This window comes from Nelumbo lutea, chromosome 7, assembly GCF_056320005.1.
Source record: "Nelumbo lutea isolate HS-2025 chromosome 7, American lotus-T2T, whole genome shotgun sequence".
NCBI lineage: Eukaryota > Viridiplantae > Streptophyta > Magnoliopsida > Proteales > Nelumbonaceae > Nelumbo > Nelumbo lutea.
The window spans coordinates 47,313,033-47,335,000 of record NC_142690.1 but is presented as its reverse complement, the minus strand read 5'-3'; the positions used below and the strand labels follow the sequence as shown (position 1 = coordinate 47,335,000).

The following is a 21,968-nucleotide window of genomic DNA, read 5'->3' as shown; positions in this document are numbered from 1 at the left end:
TAGCCAGGTTTTATTTTATTTTTACTGGAATTTTTGGTCTTTAGCAGTTTTATAACATATGTTATGCCATAATTGCATCTGAACTCTAAGCATTGCATTTATATAGCATGCTTCTATAAATAATTATATAGTTGGATACAAACATTTTCTATTGTTTTGGTATTGGGAGGATAAAATAAGATATAGTCTATAAGGCTTCATGAAATGCCACAAATTCTGTATAAACATGTCCTGGTATTCCTAATTCTTTTGATTCTTAACTGTAATGCATGTTTCTAGAAGTATTTTCTCATTGCCTCTTCAGGATGGATTGTTATTATGTTCTTAGTTTTATTTTACTTGTCTACCTGATCACGATGAAGCAACATACACCTAACACATGTCTTTTTGTGCAACCCAATCTGTAGGCATTTTCTCTCATATTGCTTGTTTGGCCTTTTAACTTAAGGGCTGGCTTCAAATTTTTTGGCCTCTTAGTCTAGATTGGCAAAAGCATGGAACTTGAAATATCTCCAACCAGGGGGGTGTCAACGGTATTTGAAAATCCGTTTTTGAATTCGAGATTTGACATAGTTGAATTGGATTCGGATAATTCGAATATCTAATCGGTCTAATTCGGATACAGCCTGATTCAATTCAATAAATGTCTGAATTTGACTGATTATTTAATTCTTATATATAATATATAAAATATTTAAATGCCTAATATAATTTATATATAATAATTAAATTATATGAATAATTTATATATTTGTATACTTTATATGAATAAAATATTTATTTTATATATTTATTAATGACCTAAAGTAATTAATAATCGAATTTGAGTTTGAATTGAACATTCGGATATTTAATTGGATTTGAATTCGGATATTAATTTTCAAAATCCGTTGGATATTGAATTGAACTTGGATATTGAATTTTCTAATCGGATTTGAATTTGGATATTGCTTGATCCGATTCGGATTCGATCCATTTACACCCCTAGTGGTAATCATTTATTCCCCTGGAGGTTTTACCTTGTGGAATCTAACCTGTTTTGCTTTATGTTTATCAATTTGTTGATAAAACAAACCGCACCAGTGGTGTTCAGGATGCATTGTTATTATGCTTTTAGTTTTATTTTTCATTGGTAAAAGCATGGAACTTGAACTCTCTCCAACCAGGGAGGTCATCACTTTTTCCCTTGGAGGTTGAACCTTGTGGAATCTTGTTCTGTTTTGATAAAACAAGCTGCTGCACCAATGGTGCCCCCCCCCCCCCCCTCTCTTCTGTCAATATTGTATCATCTGTTCTGGACTGTTTCCTGCAGGCAGCAGCTGTGGCACATTATCTCTTCTGCATGTGTTACAAATTCAATCTGCAGGTTGAGAATGCTACTGTTCTTCTCTTTCTTGCAGAGATTCACAAGGTATCCATCGTTTGCCAGTTTAATTATATATCAACAATATGAAATTAAGAATAAATTTGATCTTGCCTTCATGAAGAAAGGTGTACCAGCAGTGTAGTGGTCATGTGTACGTGCAGGATAAAGTTACAGGACTTGATATTGATAACCATTTCATGGATCCCACCTATAAAACCTGTGGCAGAGCGTACTGACTCACTCCACTGCCATCTTATCATAGACTTCTTTTGTAGCCTGTTTCTACATCCTTAGATGGTTGTGACCGTTTTGGCATGTTGCTCTTTTATTTCTTTGATTTTCTGGTATTTAGGTTATTACCTGGCTATGAGTCTGAGTTTCAGTTCTCACCTAGCTCAGACATTTGGATATGGCCATATGGGGCATCTGTAAGGCCATGCTTTATAAGATAACTAGGTAGTAACCACTCCATAGTAAGTACGGGGCAATTGCACCCATTATTTGTTCAATATCCACCACTCATGTGGTAAATTTGGATTGGGATTCTAATTTAACTTGGGAAATAAATCATGTTTAATTTGTAATAAAGAATCCATTTTATCTAAAGGAAATACTGAAATTCCTTGTAAGATAACATGTGTCTTTTTTACTAACCAGAAATCAGGAAATGCTGTCTTGGGCCTTCCTTATGTGCTGGCAAGCCTTTCATTTTGCCAATCATTTAATTTGGATCTTCTTGAAGCTTCTGCAACTCTGACGCTTGCCGAATTGTGGCTCTCTCTTGGATCAAACCATGCAAAACGAGCAAAAACTCTTATACATCGAGCTCTGCCAATGATTCTTGGTCATGGAGGTTTGGAGCTGCGTGCACGGGCTTTCATTGCAGAGGCAAAATGCTATCTATCAGATCCAAACTTTTCAGGTTTGGCATTGTTTTTTTTTTTTGTTTAAACATTTGAGCAACGTTAGGAAGACCTACCCTTTCTTGCAAATCCTTCTTGCCCATTTGGGTGTTCACAGTCTGGTTCGGTGCAGTTTGGAGATCTCAGACTAAACCAAAAACTATTTTCTTATGGTTTGGTGCACTTTCTAATACAGTTTGGGCCATTCTATTGGGCTTAACCCAATTAGAAAGCCAAACAACATATATGCCTGCATGAATAACAAATATAGACTTTTAGTCACCATAAAATCATTGAATCATCATCGTTGGTATACTATGTAAGCATCAAGTTTGGTTAAAATGATATATTTATATGACCCTAATCCCAATTCCATTAATCATCAAATGTGGTTTTGAGAGTTTATATATATAATTCAATTCAGGAAACCGAACCACACCAAACTGCCAATTTCAGCTTGCTTTTGGTTCGGTTTGGTGGTCTGGACCATATAATTAACGTCTCCATTGCCCATGATTCCATCTAGAACCAGTGTACAAATGGCATCTTATGCTTCATTTTATGGTTGCCGTAATTCAACTATGGAGATGGGACTTGGCACAGAGCATGGGGATGGGGTGGTCTGTGAAATTTCATCAATCTACTCGTCCCTTCAAACCCTGCTTTTCCATGCTAGGGCAAAACTACAGAAAATTAAGCTTCCTGCGTGAGATACCCTACCTTGACCATGAAGACATGGCCCGGCTGGCATAGATGATGGGAATTGGATAATCTTTATAGCCTTTGAAGTTGCATGTTGGTGAAGCCATTTGGTGTGTGTCTGTATCTATGACTGTATATATGGCGTTATGCCCTATTCTTGTATCTATATGATTATATGACATTAATCTATCCCTTTATATTTCCTACTTTATATACACATGCATATCTATTAGTTTCTCAAATTATACTTATATGGTAATCAATGAAAACTATAAAACAAATAAAATATAACGAGTATGTGAATATGTCAAATTAGTTGGTGATATAGCTCTATATATTTGAACTGAAAAATTGGATGCTTTGGGGCATTTACATTTCTTTTATTACATATAAGAGTTCATAGATACATGGATAAAAACATCTTTCACAAAATGAAAAGCATTCATACCATGTGAAAATAAAATTGAACAGAGGTATGGTGTATTGGCCATGTTGATGGGTGTCTGACATTTGTTCCCAGGAATTTATAGGTTGTAGTTTTCAAAAACAGAACCATTGCTGATTTGTTTTCTTTTAATGAAACTGATTTGGTTTGGGACTTGGGTTTAAAAGACCATTAAGAGACCTTGAAAAAATTGAGCTGATTCCTTTGATCAATTTACTTCAACACCTTGTTCTAACCTTTTTGGCCGTTGATGAGAGAGTTTGGGTCCTGTCTATTAAAGGCAGCTTCAGTTCTTCCTTTTTTTAAGGTCCTTGTGAACCAAGATGAAAACCTGTCTTTACCTGCTAATGAATTGTTATCCAATCAAATTCCTCCTAAAATAAAAGGTTTTTTGTTGAGACACTGCTAAGCAAATATTGAATACCTGTGATAGACTCCAAAGGAAGTGTAAAAATTGGTCCCTTTCCCCCCATGTTTGTGTCCTTTGCTAGAAGAATGGGGAGAGTACCAACCGTATTTTTTTTCAGTGCTCCTATGCTTCTAAGATTTGGCAACACTTTTTCTCTTTGGTGGGAGAAGTGTGGACAGCACCCTCTAATGTGGCGGACCTTTTTAGGCCACACCTTTTGAGCTGCACTACACGAAGAAAGAAAACTTGGTGGCAATGTGTGAGGGGCAGTGTATGGGATTTGTGGTGTGAAAGGAATGACAGAAAAGTGGAGGAGATGATTGAACTTAAAAACTGTAAGGGGTGCTCACTGGGATCAGATCAACAAAGATTTAAATGGGGTAAATCTGAATGATCTGCTAAGAGGTAGGAACTTTATTGTGAATTTTAACAACAGGGTACAACAAAGGATGGTGAATTGGGGCCCAACTGGAGAAGAAAGCTACAAATTAAACTTCGATGGGTGCTGGATTGGAGCCTCTCTGGAGTGGGAGGAGTGGTCAGGGACATTGATGGATCATGGATGGTGGATTGGAGTCCCTTTGGAGTGGGAGGACTGGTCAGGGACTCTGGTTGTAATGTAATTCTCAGCTACTGAGAATCAGCTGGCTTTGGAATCTCCTTGAGGGAAGAATTGTATTGAAGATTAATCAGTTTTATGATGTTTGTCTGAGTAGATGTTTTATGTTAGCTGTTAGATAGGAGGTGGGGACCACAGTAGTTATGTGAGTCCAAATTTTATTATGTTTTTGAGTGTTATATATGCTGTTTTATGTTTGCCGCCTATAAGGGCATAGTTGTTTTTTACTGTTCTATTATTTTAGTATAAATAATAAGTGAAGGGGGGCGGCCAGATTATTGCTCTCTTTTCTTTTCAACTTCTCTTCTTCTCTTCTTCTCCTCTCTTCAAGAAACTACTTTTCTTTCATATTTTTTAATTCAGTAGATTTCTACTTGGTATCGAAGCATCGGTTAGGGTTTCTTGAAGCATTCTCATGCAGCCCTAGATCAGCCGACTGCATGAAGTAGTAAAGGGCTGATCGATCTGCTATAGATTGCCCAGTTCTTGGATTTTTTGGTGGGATCTAGTCATCAGGAAGGTGATCTACTGTTTGGCATCAAAATCAAGAACTGAAGTATGGGGAAGAGTCCCAGAAAAGAGTGCGGTTTGGTTTCTGGATTTTTCTGAGCCTCCTGGAGTGATCGATTCACTCCTCTCTGTTGGAAGGCGTGGGGAGGAGAGAGATTTCCCTCAAGCTAGGGTTTTCTTCTTCCTGAAAGGTTGGTTTCTGTGTGTGTGATATTAAATTGTTTTTTGAAGGTCCCCAATCTATTTTTTCTTATTGTTGAACTTTTAGAAGTAAGATGGAGGGTTGGAATACCGAGATGAAATCTATCGGTACTATGGGACTGGGTCTTGGAGGTAGTAGTGATATTTTTGGGTTTGGGACCATTACTATAGTAAAACTTGATGGTACAAATTACTTGGAGTGGGCATAATCTACTAAGTTGGCTATTGGTGCCCGTGGAAAATTAGGGTATCTCACTGGGGAGAAGAAACCTGATACAGACTCTTCTCGATAGGTGCAAGAGAATTACATGGTAATGTCCTGGTTGTGTAATTCTATGTTACCTCACATCGCAAAAAATTTTCTATGGGCTAATACTGCTAAGGAGATCTGGGATGGAGTGATTGAAACCTACTCTCAGAAGCAAAATGAAGCCAGAGCCTATTAGTTAAGAAATCAGGCGATAAGTATGAAACAGGGAGACAAAGTGTAAATGATGCAGCAACTTATCACAGACTGGTAGAGAGGAATAGGGTTTTTGAGTTCTTGGCAGGGCTGAACCCTGAATTTGACATTGCTAGGTAGCATATTCTTTTTAGGGAGGGTGTGACACTCTCTCAGGCCTATGCCTTTTGTCTTTGGAGAGGAGAGTAGGAGGAATGTAATGATGAGACAGCCTGGGATTGACTAGTCGGAATCTAAGTCGAATGGAGACAGGGGGAGTAGTGAGACTAGAAGGGAAGATAAAATGGACTTGGTGTGTGGTTATTGCAAGAAGCCTAAGCATACCAGGGACACTTGTTGGAAGCTTCATCTAAATCTTATGCCTGCTCGGATAAGAAACAAGAGGGCAAATGCAAATGTAGCCACTACAGGATACTCTTCAGCCCCTCTTTCCCAAACTGATTGCTAATCCATTGCAGTAGCAACAGTGACAACAGAATTGGAGAGGTTTGGACAGCTTATGAGTAAGAAAGATTCACCTGGCTCTAGCCTTCTAGATGGATAGCAGAATGCAGGAGCCAACTACACCACTTCCTTTGCACATACAGGTAGTTCATATGCAACTGCAAATCTTGCATCCACTTTAGGTAAGGAGGGACCTCCTTGGATTATAGACTTAGGAGCATCTGAGCATATGACTAATGCCCCTACCATTTTCAGTTCCTATCAGTTGTGCTCTGGTAGAGACAGAGTCTCTACAGTAAATGGTTCACATATGCCCATTGTTGGGAGGGGGACAGTCAGAGTGACCAATGATACCAATCTACTGTCTGTTAGTTCTTTGACAAAAAAATTGAATTGTTCCGTGACCTTTCTTCCTGGTAATTGTGTTTTGTAGGATCTGGAGTCAAAGAAGATGATTGGGAGTGGTCGTGACGTGAATGGAGTCTACCTTCTGGATGAGATTCCGAGACATCAGGGCCATCATGTTAGCAGCAACAGTAGTAGTGGGTTAGAGTCAGTGAACCAGATTATGCTTTGGCACAATTGCTTGGTGTAAAGAACATTGATGTGGACCCCATGGTGGTGGTCCCCACTGTGTTTTTGTTGTTACAACCTTTTTACAATTAGTAAACATATAAATATTAAGAGCGGGTCGGTAGATCAAAACAATTCGACCCTCTCTCTCCTTTTTTCTAAAACCCTTCATGTGCTTCTCCTTTTCTCCCTCTTTTCTTCTTTTCTTCTTCTGAAATCTTTTCTTTTACTTTCGGATTCAAGACTAATTGTAGTCTTGATAGACTACTTGGTATTAGAGCAAGGATTAGGGTTTCTCATGTGAGTCTGATTCAACCAACTACATGAGAGTTGCCTAGGGCTGGGAGACTAAGAAGGAGGATCGACTGATTCTTGGAGGCTACTAGTAGTGTATGGCTACTACTAAGAAGATTGTAGAGGGTTGGGAGAGTTCCAGTAGTCAGGAAGAATTAGAAAAGGCTTCGGATCCCCAAGATTAGGGTTTCACATCATACAGAAGGCGGCGGCCAGAGATCTTCTTTCACAAAGCAAGTTTTGCTTGAGAACAACCTTGAAAGAACCATCTTGGTCTATTCTAAGAGGTGAGGCTGAAATTTTTTTTCTCTTTAGGGTTTTGAGAAAAAACCCTAAAATTTAGAACTGTCGATTGGTTTTAGATCAGATATGAACTGGGTTCACCCTAAAAATTCAGAACTGTCGATTGGTTTCAGATCGGTTCATACAAAATTCTGTTTTCCTCTTGTTTGTGGAAGACCTAGGTCGGTTGTTATCAGTTGCTTAGGTGTTGTTACCTATTACAGTAGCTTCAAAAGTTTTTGATTGCTAATTCTTAACCAAGAATGGAGTTCAAGAATCAAGGGGAAGGTGCTTTTGGGACTAGCAATTCTGGTAATTTTTGAGAATGCATTTCAGATTACAACTGTGAGGTTTGATGGATCCAACTACTTAGAATGGGCCCAATCGGCCATGATGGTTATTGGGGGTAGAGGAAAACATAGCTACCTATTGGGAGATGTGAAAAGAACCATCTAAGGAGGACCAAATGTATACCAAATGGGTTCAGGAGAACTACTTGGTTATGGCATGGTTGTGCAACTCTATGCAGCCACATATCAGCCGAAACTATTTGTGGGCAAAAACAGCCAAGGAAATCTAGGATGTCATGAAAGAAACCTACTCCCAACTCCTTAATGTTGATAGGACCTATGAATTGAAGTGTGAGGTTAATAACCTCAAGCAAGGAGAGAAACTAGTCTCCGTTTACTTTTCTATTTTGAAATCTTTGTGGCATGAAATTGGCCATCTAGAAACACTTGAGTGGGAAAGTCAGAAGGATGCACAGACTCATAGAAAGCAAGTGGAGACTAATAGGGTTTTTGAATCCCTAGCTGGTTCGAATTCTGATTATGATATTGTGAGACAACAAATACTAACAAGGGACAATGTGACCTTATCTCAAGCCTACTCATTGATGCATAGTGAAGAGACTAGGAGAAAGGTTATGATGTAGCATCAGCCCTTCCCACCAGCCTTGGCAGCAGTTAAACCTAAGTCTGGGGGTGATATAGAAAGGGATATAAAGAAGGAAGATAAGCGGGATGTAGTGTGTGAACATTGCAAGAAACCTAAGCATACTAAAGACACATGTTGGAAGTTGCACCCTCATCTAGTCCCAACAAAACTGAGGAACAAAAGGGGTAATGCCCATATGGTTGTAATACTGATTCTGCATCCTCATCGAGCACAAAAGGCACGCCTCTAGACACCTTAGCTGCTGTTCGGGCTGCCCTAACACAGTTGGAAAAGGAAGTTGGGAATTCAGCTCAATCATCTCAGTCATCATCAGCTCCTTCCACATCAACCTTTGCTCACTTAGGTACCCATGCCTCAGCTTACCCTGTTTCAGCTCCAGGTAACACTGAACGTTGTTGGGTAATAGACTCAAGTGCATCTGACCATATGACTAGCTTGCCATCACTGTTCACTACCTATCACTTATCTTCTGGTAGAGATAAAGTGTCCATTGCTAATGGTTCCCTTGTTCCCATTTCTGGCAAGGGAGACATCAAGTTGTCTAATACCATTTCCTTATCCTCAGTTTTGCATGTTCCTAAGTTTGATACTAGCTTGCTTTCAGTCAGTAGTATTACAAAACATCAGAACTGTTCAGTAGCCTTCTTCCCTGACCGATGTGTTTTTCAGGACTTGGAGACAAGGAAGGTGATTGGGACTGGCCGTGAGACGAATGGGATCTATCTGCTGGAGAGAGTTCTCATTGGAAAGATCATGAAGATAAGAAATATTTTGTTTCTCAGTCTGTTAGTCCAGTTATGCTTTGGCATAACCAATTAGGTCATTTATCCTTTTGGTCTTTGAAGAGTTTGTTTCCTAATTTGTTTGAGTTTGTTCAGATGTCAAATTTGAGATGTGAGAGTTGTGAACTTGCAAAGCATTGTAGAACATCTTATTCCTTGAGTAATAAAATAAGTAATAATTCTTTTGATGTTGTGCACATTGATGTTTGGGGCCCGTATCACATCCCTTCTATGGGGGGGTACAAATATTTCTTGTTGTTTGTTGATGACTGTTAGTGGTGTTAGTGAAGGGGTATTTGGTCTTTGCACTTGTTGAGAATGTTGACGTGTACTGTTATGTTAGTTCGAGTGCCTCTTACTTAAATAAGGGCACTTAAGTCTTTTCCAATAAGTTAATAATATAATAACAGGTCTGACCGAATCTAGGGACATCTTTTTCTCTAATTTGAATCAGACCTTCTCTCTTCTTCTTTTCTCTCCTACTTCTACTTCTTGCTGTTCACTTTACTTTACAGTCAACGAACAAGACAGAATTCTAGGGCAAGTCGAACTTCAACATGGTATTAAAGCCACATTGAACAAATCAGACTTGCTAGAATTTTGTCTTCTGCGCATTCGAACTAGGGTTTCTCTTGGGTTTCTCAGCTGTGAGTTGGAGACTGGGAAAAGGGCTGAAAAGGAGTGATCGCCCTCTTCCCTTGGAGGTTCCTATGCCTCCGATTGTGTCGTTGGTGATTGGTTGCTGTGGTTTCTAAGCCCTAATTAGGGCTGGTACGTGTGGTGCAGTGGTGTCTTAGTCATTCGTGTGGTTGACCTTCAGGCGATGAGGTAATGTTTTTTTTATGCATATTTTCTGTTATGGAATACATGAGAGGTGTAGTACAATTTGTATGATGGGTTTTCAGATTGCAGTATGCTAGGGTTTATGCTAGGGTTTATTCTGGTTTGTGTGTGATTCGAAGGGCAATAGTGTCTACTTAATGGTGAAACTTCCGGTAGCTGTGGATTGGGGTTTGTGGTGTTACAAGTGTGGTTTTCAGCATTTAATATTGCTGAAATTAGTGTGCAGACTTCGGTGAGTAGGGTTTGTGGTGTTGCAGTTTTCAGCATTTAATATTGCTGAAATCAGGGTGCAGATTTCAGTGAGTAGGGTTTGTGGTGTTGCAGTTCTCAGCATTTATTACTGTTGAAATCAGTGTGCAGATTTCGGTGAAGTGTTTGTGTGTAGTGTGTAGTGTGTAGTGCTCAGAATTCAGTGATAAGGGAGTTCGGCAATGGCAGATAACAGTGATAGTAAACCTAGTGTCATGATATCTACTGACTACCTAAATGTCCAAATGACCTCCATTAAACTGAATGGAGAGAACTATGTCCCTTGGGCCAAGTCTGTAGAGGTTTTTCTGAAGGCGAAGAAGAAAGTGAAGCACATAAGAGAGGAGAAACCCCCCGCTAATTCTCAGGAGTATGAAGACTGGGAACAGGAAGATGCACAAATCATCACATGGTTGTGGAACAGTATGGAACCCAGAATTAGTGTGAACTTCATGTTTCTTGACACATCCAAAGAGGTGTGGGATCATGCTAAGAAACTGTATTCAGGTCAGGATAATACCACTAGGGTATATCAACTGTATCAGGAATACTTCAATCTACAACAGGGAAATCAGAGCCTTGAGGAGTACAATGCCAGTGTGAGAAATATCCGTAATGAGATAAAGGTCTATCATCCTCTCACTTTTGATGTCAAAGTTCAACAGCAACAGTGAGAGCAGCTTGATGTGACACAGTTTCTGGTGGGGCTGAAGTCTGAGTATGAACCAGTACGAGCCCAGATATTAGGGGGATTTGCTCTTCCATCTTTAGAGGAGGTGTTTGCTCGTCTTCGGAGGGCTTCCATTGGATCTATGGATTCTAATGTCTCAGATAAATCAGCATTTGCAGTATCGAGAGGTCGAGGTGGTAGAAGTGGGGCTCGAGGAGCCCAGCCTGGTAGGAGTGGAAGTGGTGGACCTACACATATCCGTGGTGGTGGTCGTACTGGAGGCAAAGATTCAGGGGGAGCTCGTGGTAGAGGATGCGGCTCGGGTCCACGGAAGTGTACTCATTGTGGTTTGGATGGACATGCCATTAACTACTGCTATGACTTACATGGTCTTCCCTCGACGTGGGTCAACCATGCCATGACTAGTGACACCAATTTCAGCTCTAGACAGGAGAACCGGTCAGCTGACCCGATGCCTTCTACTCCCTCAGTTGGTCCAAGCAAGGAGATGGTGAGTGTTCCTCGGGATGAGTATGAAAGGTTTGTTCAATCCAAGTCGTAGCAGAACACAACTACCTTTGCACACTTAGGTATGGCTTGTTTGGCATCCACACCCAACTCTTGGATTATTGACTCTGGAGCCTCCGATCACATGACGGGAACTCTAGGTGTGTTTTCATCTCTCACCCATTGCTCAACATCACAATCTGTTACCCTTGCTAATGGCTCCACATCATCTATCTGTGGTGTTGGTAATGTTGACCTAGACCCTGTATCCCTATCCTCTGTTTTATTTGTACCTAAGCTTCCATTTTATCTTATGTCTGTTAGTAAGCTGACCAAGTCCCTTAAGTGCTCCATCACATTTTACCCCTCTTTGTGTGTTTTTCAGGATCTCAAGACGGGGATGAAGATTGGTGGAGGGCATGAAGCCGGTGGACTGTATTATCTTGATGGTGGTGGAAGAACGTCAACGGCCCTTTAGTCATCCATTTCTCCTCTCCAGTGGCATTGTAGATTTGGTCATCCTTCGCTGAAAGTGTTGCAGTCCTTAGTCCCTTCATTGAGTCAACTTTTTGTTTTAGATTGTGAGTCATGTCAATTTGGGACACGATGGTGTTTCCTTTCGTTCCAGGGTCGATAACCGTGTGTCGAGTCATTTTTCTTTAATTCATTTAGATGTTTGGGGTCCTTATAAAGTGATGTCATATAATGGATACAGATATTTTGTTATTTTTGTTGATGATTGTTCAAGAATGACGTGACTCTATTTAATGAAAGAAAGAAGTGAATTATTTGCCATCTTCCAGAAATTTTATGCCGAGATCCGCAATCAATTTGGCGTTCACATCAAAATTTTCCGTTCTGATAATGGTCGTGAATACTTGTCTTCATCTTTTCAAGAATACTTGGACCAACATGGCATTATACACCAAACTTCCTATGCCTACACTCTGCAACAAAATGGGGTTGCTGAGAGAAAGAACTGACATCTTGTAGAAACGGCACGCTCCCTCATGCACCACATGAATGTTCCCAAAACCTTTTGGAGCGATGCAATGGTCACATCTTGTTTCTTAATTAATCGGATGCCCACGTCTATTCTTGATGGTCGTTCTCCTTTTAGTGTCTTATTCCCCAACATGTCTCCGTTTCCGCTTCCTCCTCGGGTATTTGGGTGTGTCTGCTTCGTTCATAATCTGGGTCCCGGGACTGACAAGTTAGATGCACGTTCCCTGAAGTGTATCTTCCCTGGCTATTCCCGAACTCAGAAAGGGTGCAAGTGTTTTCATCCCAGTTTTCGTCGTTCCTTGGTATGTGTTGATGTTACATTCTTCGAGTCTACTCCGTTCTTCGTGGGGTCCGGTGATGCTGCTTCCTCCACATCACCACCTCCTCTTCCTCTTCCTGTGGCTGATCCACCTCCTCTGGTTCCAGTCATGCCTACGTCCTTGCCTATGGTGCCACCATCTGTTGATCGTCCACCCATCCATCACGTGTATACACATCGCCCGCGTGTACCGGTTGCAGCTTCTCCGGCTTCATCACCATCGACAGATCCAACTCTAGGTCCTACACCAGCTTCCGATCTAGATCTTCCTATTGCCTTCTTGAAAGGTAAACGTACCCGCACCCTTCACCCTATTTCCAATTTTGTTTCACTTACTCACTTCTTTGCCTCCTATCGCCAGTTCATCTCTTTGTTATCCTCCGTGGTTGTTCCTAAGGATGTCCAAGAAGCCCTTACCTCTCTAGAGTGGTGCCGTGCTATGGAAGAAGAGCTCTCTGCTCTGCATCATAATCACACTTGGGACCTCACCGCTCTTCCTCCTGGGAAGCAGGCTGTCGGTTGTAAGTGGGTGTATGGTGTTAGGTACTTGCCAGATGGTCGTGTTGAGCGCCTGAAGGTGCGAATGGTTGCCAAAGGGGTACTCCCAAACCTATGGCATTGACTACACAGAGACATTCTCCCTGGTTGCTAAGATAGGGTCAATTCGTGTCGTCATCTCCCTTGCAGCTATGTATGATTGGCCTTTATATCAGCTAGATATCAAAAATGCCTTTTTGCATGGTGATTTGCTCGAGGAGGTCTACATGGAGCAACCACCAGGGTTTGTTGCTTAGGGGGAGGATGGTAAGGTATGCAGACTTAAGAAGGCTATATATGGACTTAAACAGTCCCCTCGAGCATGGTTTGGTAGGTTCAGTGAGGTGGTCAAGAAGTTTGGTATGAAACAGTGCCAAGTTGATCATTCTGTCTTCAGTCTTGACTCTTCGGCAGGCAAAATAATATTGGTGGTGTATGTGGATGATATCGTTGTGACTGGGAATGATAAAATGGGCATTGATAGATTGAAGGCATTCCTACAGGAACACTTTCAGACAAAAGACCTTGGCAAGTTGAAATACTTTTTGGGCAAAGAGGTAGCAAGATCTAAGCATGGCATTAATTTGTGTCAGAGGAAATATGTGCTTGATTTACTGGAAGAAACATGGTTGTTGGGTACTAAACCGACTAAGACACCTATGGAAACAAATACGAGGCTGAGCAGTGATATAGGTGAAGTATTTGAAGACCCTGGCAGATACCGATGACTTGTAGGCAAACTAAGCTATCTAACCATTACTCGGCCAAATATTTCATTTGCGGTTAGTGTGGTGAGTCAGTTCATGCAGAAACCTTTGGTCCCACATTGGAATGCAGTGCTAAGGATTGTGAGGTATCTGAAAGGAGCTCTTGGTCGTGGTTTGCTGTACAGTAGTGGTGGAAAACTGGTAGTAGAAGGGTACACTGATGTTGATTGGGCAGGTTCTATGTCTGATAAACGATCTACCACAGGCTATTGCACCTTTTTGGGGGGTAACCTGGTAACGTGGAAAAGTAAGAAGCAAACAGTTATGGCAAGAAGCAGTGCCGAAGCAGAATATAGGGCCATGGCACATACTGCTTGTGAATTAGTGTGGCTAAGGAACCTTCTAAGGAGATAGGATATGACATCAGCACTCCAATGAATCTCTATTGTGACAATCAGGCAGCGGTTCATATCTTGTCCAATCCCGTGTTTCTGAAGGGATGAGAGATCCATCCCATGGACGCCCAAAGATTGCGGAATAAGGGGCAAATTTCAAAAATTTTTCTCTCCCTTCAACTGGGAATCACATTCCCTATTTAGAAAATCATATTTTCAAGGATCATTCTTGAACCAGATCTGAACCAAAAGGAATAGGAGAGAATTATACCTGATACGGAGAAGTAATATCTCCCAACGAAGGTGTTCACGCCCAAGGAAGGATCCAAAGACTGCTCCCACTGAAGATGGTGCAGTGCAGGATGGAGCAGAATCAGTAGTGTTCTTCCCCAAGAACTCTGTCCTTCGCAAGAATCAGTAGAATGCTACGTGAGCACAACTTCCTTTTCAATCCTTTTTCAAAGAACTGATGTCAAGATCCAATCTTGACTTCTCCCACAACTGGAGATCGAACTGGCAAACGGGGCGACAAGAACAGGGAGGCGGCAAGAGAGTATTCGTAGGGTGCAGAATTCTCTCTTCTTGATTTCAGCACTAAAGAGGATCTGATGTATCTCTTCCAAAGGCTGCCGCCCCCTCCTTCTTTTTGTCAACTTAAAAGATCAGCTCCTAATCCCATTAGGAGCTTCTTATCCAAATCATATTTGGATCAGCCTTCTCTTCTAGTGATAAGGATAAACCCTTATCTTATCTGCAGATTAGATTAGCTTTCTCCTAATCCCATTAGGAGGTTTCTAGATCTGAATCACATTCAGATCTGGACTCTCTGAGTGGATAGGATTAAGACCCTATCCTATCTGCTAATCCATCTCAGAATTCGCCCCTTTAATTAACTAAATAAATAGCCCAGTTCGAAATGGGCTTTAGGCCCATTTAGCTTATGTGCTCATTCAACCTTCCTAAATGCTGCCCAGTTGGGCTTCCTTGTATGGCGTGGGACCCAAGCATTGATCTACACATCAGCCACATGGGTTCGGCCCAGCCTTTGTTACAACGCCTGGTCGAATACATTGTTAAAGACAGTGCACCCCCTGAAACCCATCGAATGGGCTCTATGGGCCCAACACTTACCCTAAGTGGTCCCTGGGCCAAGCCACCTTGTAACACCTAGGGACTGTGGGCAGATGCAAGATTAGCCCATCAGGTATTATCCTCAATGTTCTTACACTTAACCTCTCAGCCCTTAATGATCATACACTGCCCGACAAGAGATGACCTCTCCCTCGGCTGCAAGGAACAGTGTTGCACTCTCCACTTATATGGATCCCGGGAATTAAAACCTTTTTGCAAACATTTTAGAAACCATAATATATATACTTTTATATCTCATATATAAAATATACTTTGCAAAACAAATCTCAACGGTTGAAATCGGCTGCCGGCAGTCTTGGTTTCCAACAGTGAGAGTGCATCCCCGATCATTACCTTTGTCCGACAAAGGAGCTGATCCTGTCACTATGATCACCCACTCAGATGAATTCCTGGATTGTCCCAACATACCCAGGTTTTGACCCCCGCTAAGGATCTCACTGATTGGTACATCAAAGACAGCCCGATCCGACACCTAGTGCAGTATCATAATCGAGTCTAGGGGTCGGGTGCAACTTTCCAGTTTTGCCCATCAATCTCCAAGGTCCAGGGCAATACTGAAATCTGGTCCAGTTCAAAGATTCAATTAATCCCACACTGTATGTGCCTAGGGTCTCACCCCGGTAGCTGAGACAAGCCACCCCAACCGACTTGGTGGCACCACAGTGTTAGCCTTGTCAGGATAGGTCTCCCCAGACCGACCCACTGGCTGTGAACATTCTAAACTAACACGAGTCTCAATAAGTGTCCAGTTTAAGGGTATTACACAGAAACATACCAAGGGAACATGAATCAAATATGCACTTTTATTCATTTACAATAAACTCATAAAGTACATCAATTTTGATTGAAGCTAAGGGCATACAAAACTATCTAACAGTTTCATGAAAGAACCAAGCACATCGAAGTTGACTGTCATTTTGTGAGAGAGAAGGTGCTAAATGGAGTGATAGAAACTGCATATGTTAGTACGGGAAACCAGTGGGCAGACTTGTTTACAAAAGGTTTGAGTCGGGGGAGAGTGGACTACATATGCAACAAGCTGGGATTATACTCACCAGCTTTAGGGGGAGTGTTAGTGGTGTTAGTGAAGGGGTATTTTGGTCTTTGCACTTGTTGAGAATGTTGATGTGTACTGTTATGTTAGTTCGAATGCCTCTTACTTAAATAAGGGTACTTAAGTCTTTTCCAATAAGTTAATAATATAATAACAGGTCTGGCCGAATCTAGGGACATCTTTTTCTCTAATTTGAACTAGACCTTCTCTCTTTTCTCTCTTCTTCTTTTCTCTCCTACTTCTACTTCTTGCTGTTCACTTTATAGTCAACGAACAAGACAGAATTGTAGGGCTGGTCGAATTTCAACAAGGACTATACCCGTTTTTTTGGGTTTACCTTATGCGTTCTCGAGATGAGGTTCCTGCTCTGACCTAGACCTTTCATCAGATGATTTTAACCCAGTTTGGGGTCAAAATCAAAATCCTCAGATCTGATAATGCGAAAGAATACTTTACCAAGCCACTGGCCTCTTACCTACTTGATCATGGGATTATTCACCAGACTACTTGTCCTTATACACCACAACAGAATGGGGTTTCCGAGAGGAAGAATAGGCACATATCGGAGGTGGCTACAAGCATTATGCTTACCTCCAATGTGCCTATCCGTTTTTGGGGCGATGCTATTCTTACAGCAGTGTATCTCATTAATTGAGTTCCTTCACGAGTTCTGGACTTGAAGCCTACATTTACCCTTCTATACCCCGATGAAGAATTATTTACTGTTCCCCTTAAAACCTTTGGTTGCACTTGCTTTGTTCAGATTCTTGGACCTCATCGTTCCAAATTTGACCCTAAGGCCTCCAAATGCATTTTTCTCGGTTATGCACAAACTCAAAAGGGTTATTGTTGTTATGAACCTACTTCTGAGAGGAGATTTGTCTCGATGAATGTTACTTTCTTTGAGGAGGTACCTTATTACCCTAGGGTTTCTCCTCATGTGGAAAGTAGTGAGAATGGGGTTTGTGAGAGTGGGGTTAACTCATCAGAAGTTCCTTTACCCATTCCATTGAGTGATGAGGGATGTACTGGGGAGGATTGTCAGAGGTATCAGGAGTTGAAAGTCTATTACAAGCGGTGGAGGCAAGTTGATTTTGGTCATTAGTAGTCCAAACTAGCTCCAGTTCCTTCTGCGGATCCAGATTCAGGTACTACAATCCTTTTATCATATCCAGGTCCCACTGAGATACCTTCCACTGTTGCTACTTTACCTTCTTTGGATGACCTTGACCTCTCTATTGCAGTTCGTAGAGGGGAACGGCGTTGCACCACATCCACAGCTCACTGCATTTCCCAATTTTTGTCCTACGATCGCGTGTCTCCCTCTTACAAGTCCTTTCTCACATCCATTGCTGATATTCCTATTCCCAGAACAGTGCAGGAAGCCTTGTTAGTTCTTGAGTGGAAAGATGCAATGAAGGTTGAAATGGATGCCCTTTTAAGGAATAATACTTGGGAGTTAGTTGACCAGCCCAAAGGAAAGAAACCAGTTGGATGTAGATGGGTATTTATCGTGAAACATAATGCTGATGGTTCCATTGAAAGTTATAAAGCCCGGTTAGTTGCAAAAGGATTTACTCAGAGTTATGGTATAGACTACTTGGAGACTTTTGCTCCAGTGGCAAAGATGACCACTATTCGAGTTTTGTTAGCCCTTGTAGCCAGTTATTCTTGGCCCTTGTTCCAGATGGATGTTAAAAATGCCTTCCTAAATGAAGACTTATAGGAAGAAGTCTACATGCAATTACCTCCTAGATTTTATGATGCAGAGACAGGTAAGAAGTTTTGTCGGCTGAATAAAGCCTTGTATGGACTAAAGCAGTCCCCCAGAGCTTGGTTTGATAGATTCAGACAAGCCCTTGAAAAATTCGGCTATGTACAGGCCTAGTCAGACCATACATTGTTCATTAAAAGAGTGGACTCTTCTTTGACCTTGCTTACTGTATATGTGGATGATATTGTGGTGACAGGGAATAATAACAGTGAGATTGGGTCCCTTAAACAACTCCATCAAGAGTTTGAGGTGAAAGATTTGGGTGAGCTACGATACTTATTAGGTATTGAGGTTGCTAGATCTAAACACGGGATCTTTATTTCTCAAAGGAAGTATGCTCTAGATCTATTAGCAGAAATTGGAAAGTTGGGTGTTAAACCTGCAGATACACTCATTGAACAGAATCACAAGATCAGTGCAGAGGGTGGAGAGCCTCTTGAAGACAAAGCTATGTTCCAACGGTTGGTTGGAAAACTCCTCTATCTTTGTCTCACACGACCAGACATCAGTTATACAGTCAGCGTTGTCAGTCAATACATGCATTCTCCTAGAACTACTCACCTCCTTGCAATTGAGAGAATATTAGCATACTTGAAGAGATGCTCAGGTAGAGGTATATTATTTAAGAATAATGATCACATGAAGATAGACTTCTATACAAATGCTGATTGGGTTGGGAGTGCTGATGACAGGAGGTCTACCTGTGGATATTGTGCCTTTGTAGGAGGTAACCTTGCCTCTTGGAGGAGTAAGAAACGAAGTGTTGTTTCTCGTTCTAGTGCTGAAGCTGAATATAGATCGATGGTTAATGGTGTGGCTGAAATCCTATGGCTGAAGTCATTACTTGAAGTGTTAGGCATTGATTATGAGAAGCCCTTAATGTTGTATTGTGATAATCAGGCCGCTATTAATATAGCTCACAATCCGGTACAACATGACAGAACTAAGCATATCGAAGTTGATCGACATTTTGTCAGAGAAAGGGTTTCATCTCAAGAAGTGTGTCTCCCGTATATCACCTCCAGCATGTAGCTCACAGATCTTCTCACCAAGGCTGTTACAAGGAAGAAGTTAGAGGCAGACCTATGCAAGTTGGGAATGACAAATATCTATTCCTAACTTGAGGGGGAGTGTAGAGAACATTGATGTGGACCCCACGGCTGTGGTCCCCACTGTGTTCGTATGGCAGCACAGCATGTATTCTTTGTTAGTTATGTCAGTGTTAGTTGGTAGTTATTTCAGTTTTTGTTGTTACAACTTGTTACTTCAGCTTTATTATTAGTTTATTTGCCATGTAAGCAAAAAGGGCAATTCAGCCTTTTTACAATTAGTAAACATATAAATATTAAGAGTGGGTTGGCAGATCAGAACAATTCGACCCTTTCTCTCATTTTTTTCTAAAATCTTTCGTGTGCTTCTGCTTTTCTCCCTCTTTTCTTCTTTTCTTCTTCTGAAATCTTTTCTTTTACTTTCGGATTCAAGACTGATTGTAGTCTTGATCGACTACTATATACAATAATGCAAATGAAGATGTTTGAGCTTATTTTGAACAGTTGCTCATCATATAGCATGGAATTCTTGCTACTAGCAAGTGTCTACTCGGTGCTAGAATTCATCATCACTACTTTGGCAAAATCTGTATTTGAATTTTAAATCTGGTATTTGGAAGTGACAGCTACCGTGCTGGTAATGTCTCTGTCATGGAATTCTTGCTGAGTGTAAATGTCTATTTACTAATGCTAAACCTCATCATTCAAGCTCATGTGATTTGCAATTAAAGCATATTACTGGATAGAATTAAATAGGAACCTTGTAGCCCAGCCCAGTGACCAGTCATTGGGACAATGCATTAGATAATGGTTATACCTAAAATTATCCCATTTGTCAAGTTCTGACATTCTATTATAATCCCATGTGAAATTTTTTGCTTCAGTTTTGGAAGATTCTGAGGTGGTTCTGGATTCGTTGAGGCAAGCTTCTGAGGAGCTTGAAGTTTTAGAGGTAAGCTGCTTGGATATCTATCTAGTTTTGATCAAGTGGGTTTTGTACTAAAGATGGTAAAACTGCCAGTCCAAATAGTGGATAGACTTTGTTAATGCTGGAATTTGCATTAGTGTATAAATGTTAATTCTTGATAACTTACGAACTACAAAAGGATAAAATACATCTTAGTTTCCATATGTACATCTGCCCTTTTTATCAGTTTTGTTGCCTAAAACCCTGCATTCAAATAATTGTAGCATGAGCAATTGTTACGAAGTACATAGCATTAAGGTTCCAAATCCACGCATATTGTCAAAACCCATTTGTGTGTGATTCCTGCCGTTACTGGGATGGAGCACATTTAAATTTTGCTCTTTCCAGACTGCCATCAAAATACCTTTGCTTTTGAATCACAAGAGGTCAATCACCCTGTAGTAGTGTAGTTGAGTTGGTTGCCTCGCGAATCTTGCTTTGAGGCATGAGTTCCATATAATGGCAGACTGCAATATACCAGTTGGCTTCTGGCATTTAGCACCTTGTCCCTGTTGAAGATAAAGCCACATTCCCAAAATCAAAAAAGCAAAGGAAAAGAATAAAAAAAAAACAGGATAAATATTACATCATGGATTTAGTCTTTGGATGAAAATTGGGTTAAGTCTTTCTTGGCAAGTTGAAGGATTGGAGCCCAATGGAGTATAAATTGTTCAGATTAGGTATCCGATTTGCACCCCAGGAAGTCTGAGTTGCAAGTGCTGATTGCAATGTTGGTAAATGTAGAACAATCCTACACGAGGGGTAGAAATTCCCAACATATAAGATCCCACATAGGGTGTGTGTGTTTCTCCTGCTGTCAAATCAGAACTTACACCAATTAGCTCACTTGTTCATCGTTATGTGTAGATGGATAGATTCCTTTTCTTTATATTAACGTGAATTTGTCGATCATTTGTATATGAAGTATCTTTTGTTCTTTACATAATGTCTATATGCATCCGTTTTGGTTTTTTGGATAATGATTGTTGATGATACAAACATTGCTGATGTAATGCAGTATCATGAGTTGGCCGCCGAAGCCTTCTATTTGATGGCCCTCATCTTTGACAGACTTGGACAACTAGAAGAAAGAGAAAGTGCTGCATCTTCATTTAAGGAGCATGTGATTGCTCTTGAAAATCCAAAGGATGATGAGGGCCTATTGTTGGATAGTTACTCGACATAATGAAACCAACATATTTAACTTATGGAGTTCTTATTGCCTTTCTATTTTTGTTTTTATTTCTTAGTCTCTTTTTTATTTTTTATTTTGGTGGTGGGTGGGTATTGCTAGTTAGAATAAAAAAAAAAAGGTCAAATGAAAATTTGACCCTCGGTATCAAAATTTGTTGTAAGTAATCTTCTGTAATATTGACCTAAAATTGAGAAAATGAATTAAATACTTGTTTTGGTAAAGAAGCTTCTATCTTCTCTTTTTGTTTTGTTTAATGAATGTTTTGTTTTAAAACAAGGGCAACTATGGCAATCATTTCCAAGCTTAAATAGCCCCAACTACAATCAGCGAAGATTATGGCGTGGAAAGGGGTTGACATTTGACACTTTGACAGCACGAGTAACAAATTTGAAAAGTTTCTAAAATTCGATGAACATGCATCAACAAATGTGCATGCATAGCCGGAAGGAAAATATGAAGTGAAAGGTTCAAATTATTGAAAAGAGGTTCGCAAAAAATTGCAAATTTACTGAAAACAGAACGAAGTATATCATATCATGTAGACATGGCCACAGAACCTTCATTCTCTTGGATTAATTATCCCTGAAACTTATTCT

At 40.6% G+C, this 21,968-nt stretch overlaps 1 protein-coding gene across 1 annotated transcript in view; it reads left to right on the top strand.

The window, feature by feature from the left end:
- LOC148846277 (anaphase-promoting complex subunit) overlaps positions 1 to 21,596 on the top strand; it is an 89,738-nt gene extending 68,142 nt beyond the window's left edge. The window contains exons 16-20 of the mRNA XM_088952878.1: positions 1 to 7; positions 1,313 to 1,411; positions 2,024 to 2,288; positions 20,095 to 20,162; positions 21,196 to 21,596. The exon at positions 1 to 7 is cut by the window's left edge and continues 135 nt beyond it. Of these exons, the coding sequence (XP_088809004.1) occupies positions 1 to 7; positions 1,313 to 1,411; positions 2,024 to 2,288; positions 20,095 to 20,162; positions 21,196 to 21,363 (607 nt within the window). The 3' untranslated portion in view covers positions 21,364 to 21,596. The remainder of the gene's footprint in view (positions 8 to 1,312; positions 1,412 to 2,023; positions 2,289 to 20,094; positions 20,163 to 21,195) is intronic.
- Positions 21,597 to 21,968: the final 372 nt, after the last annotated feature.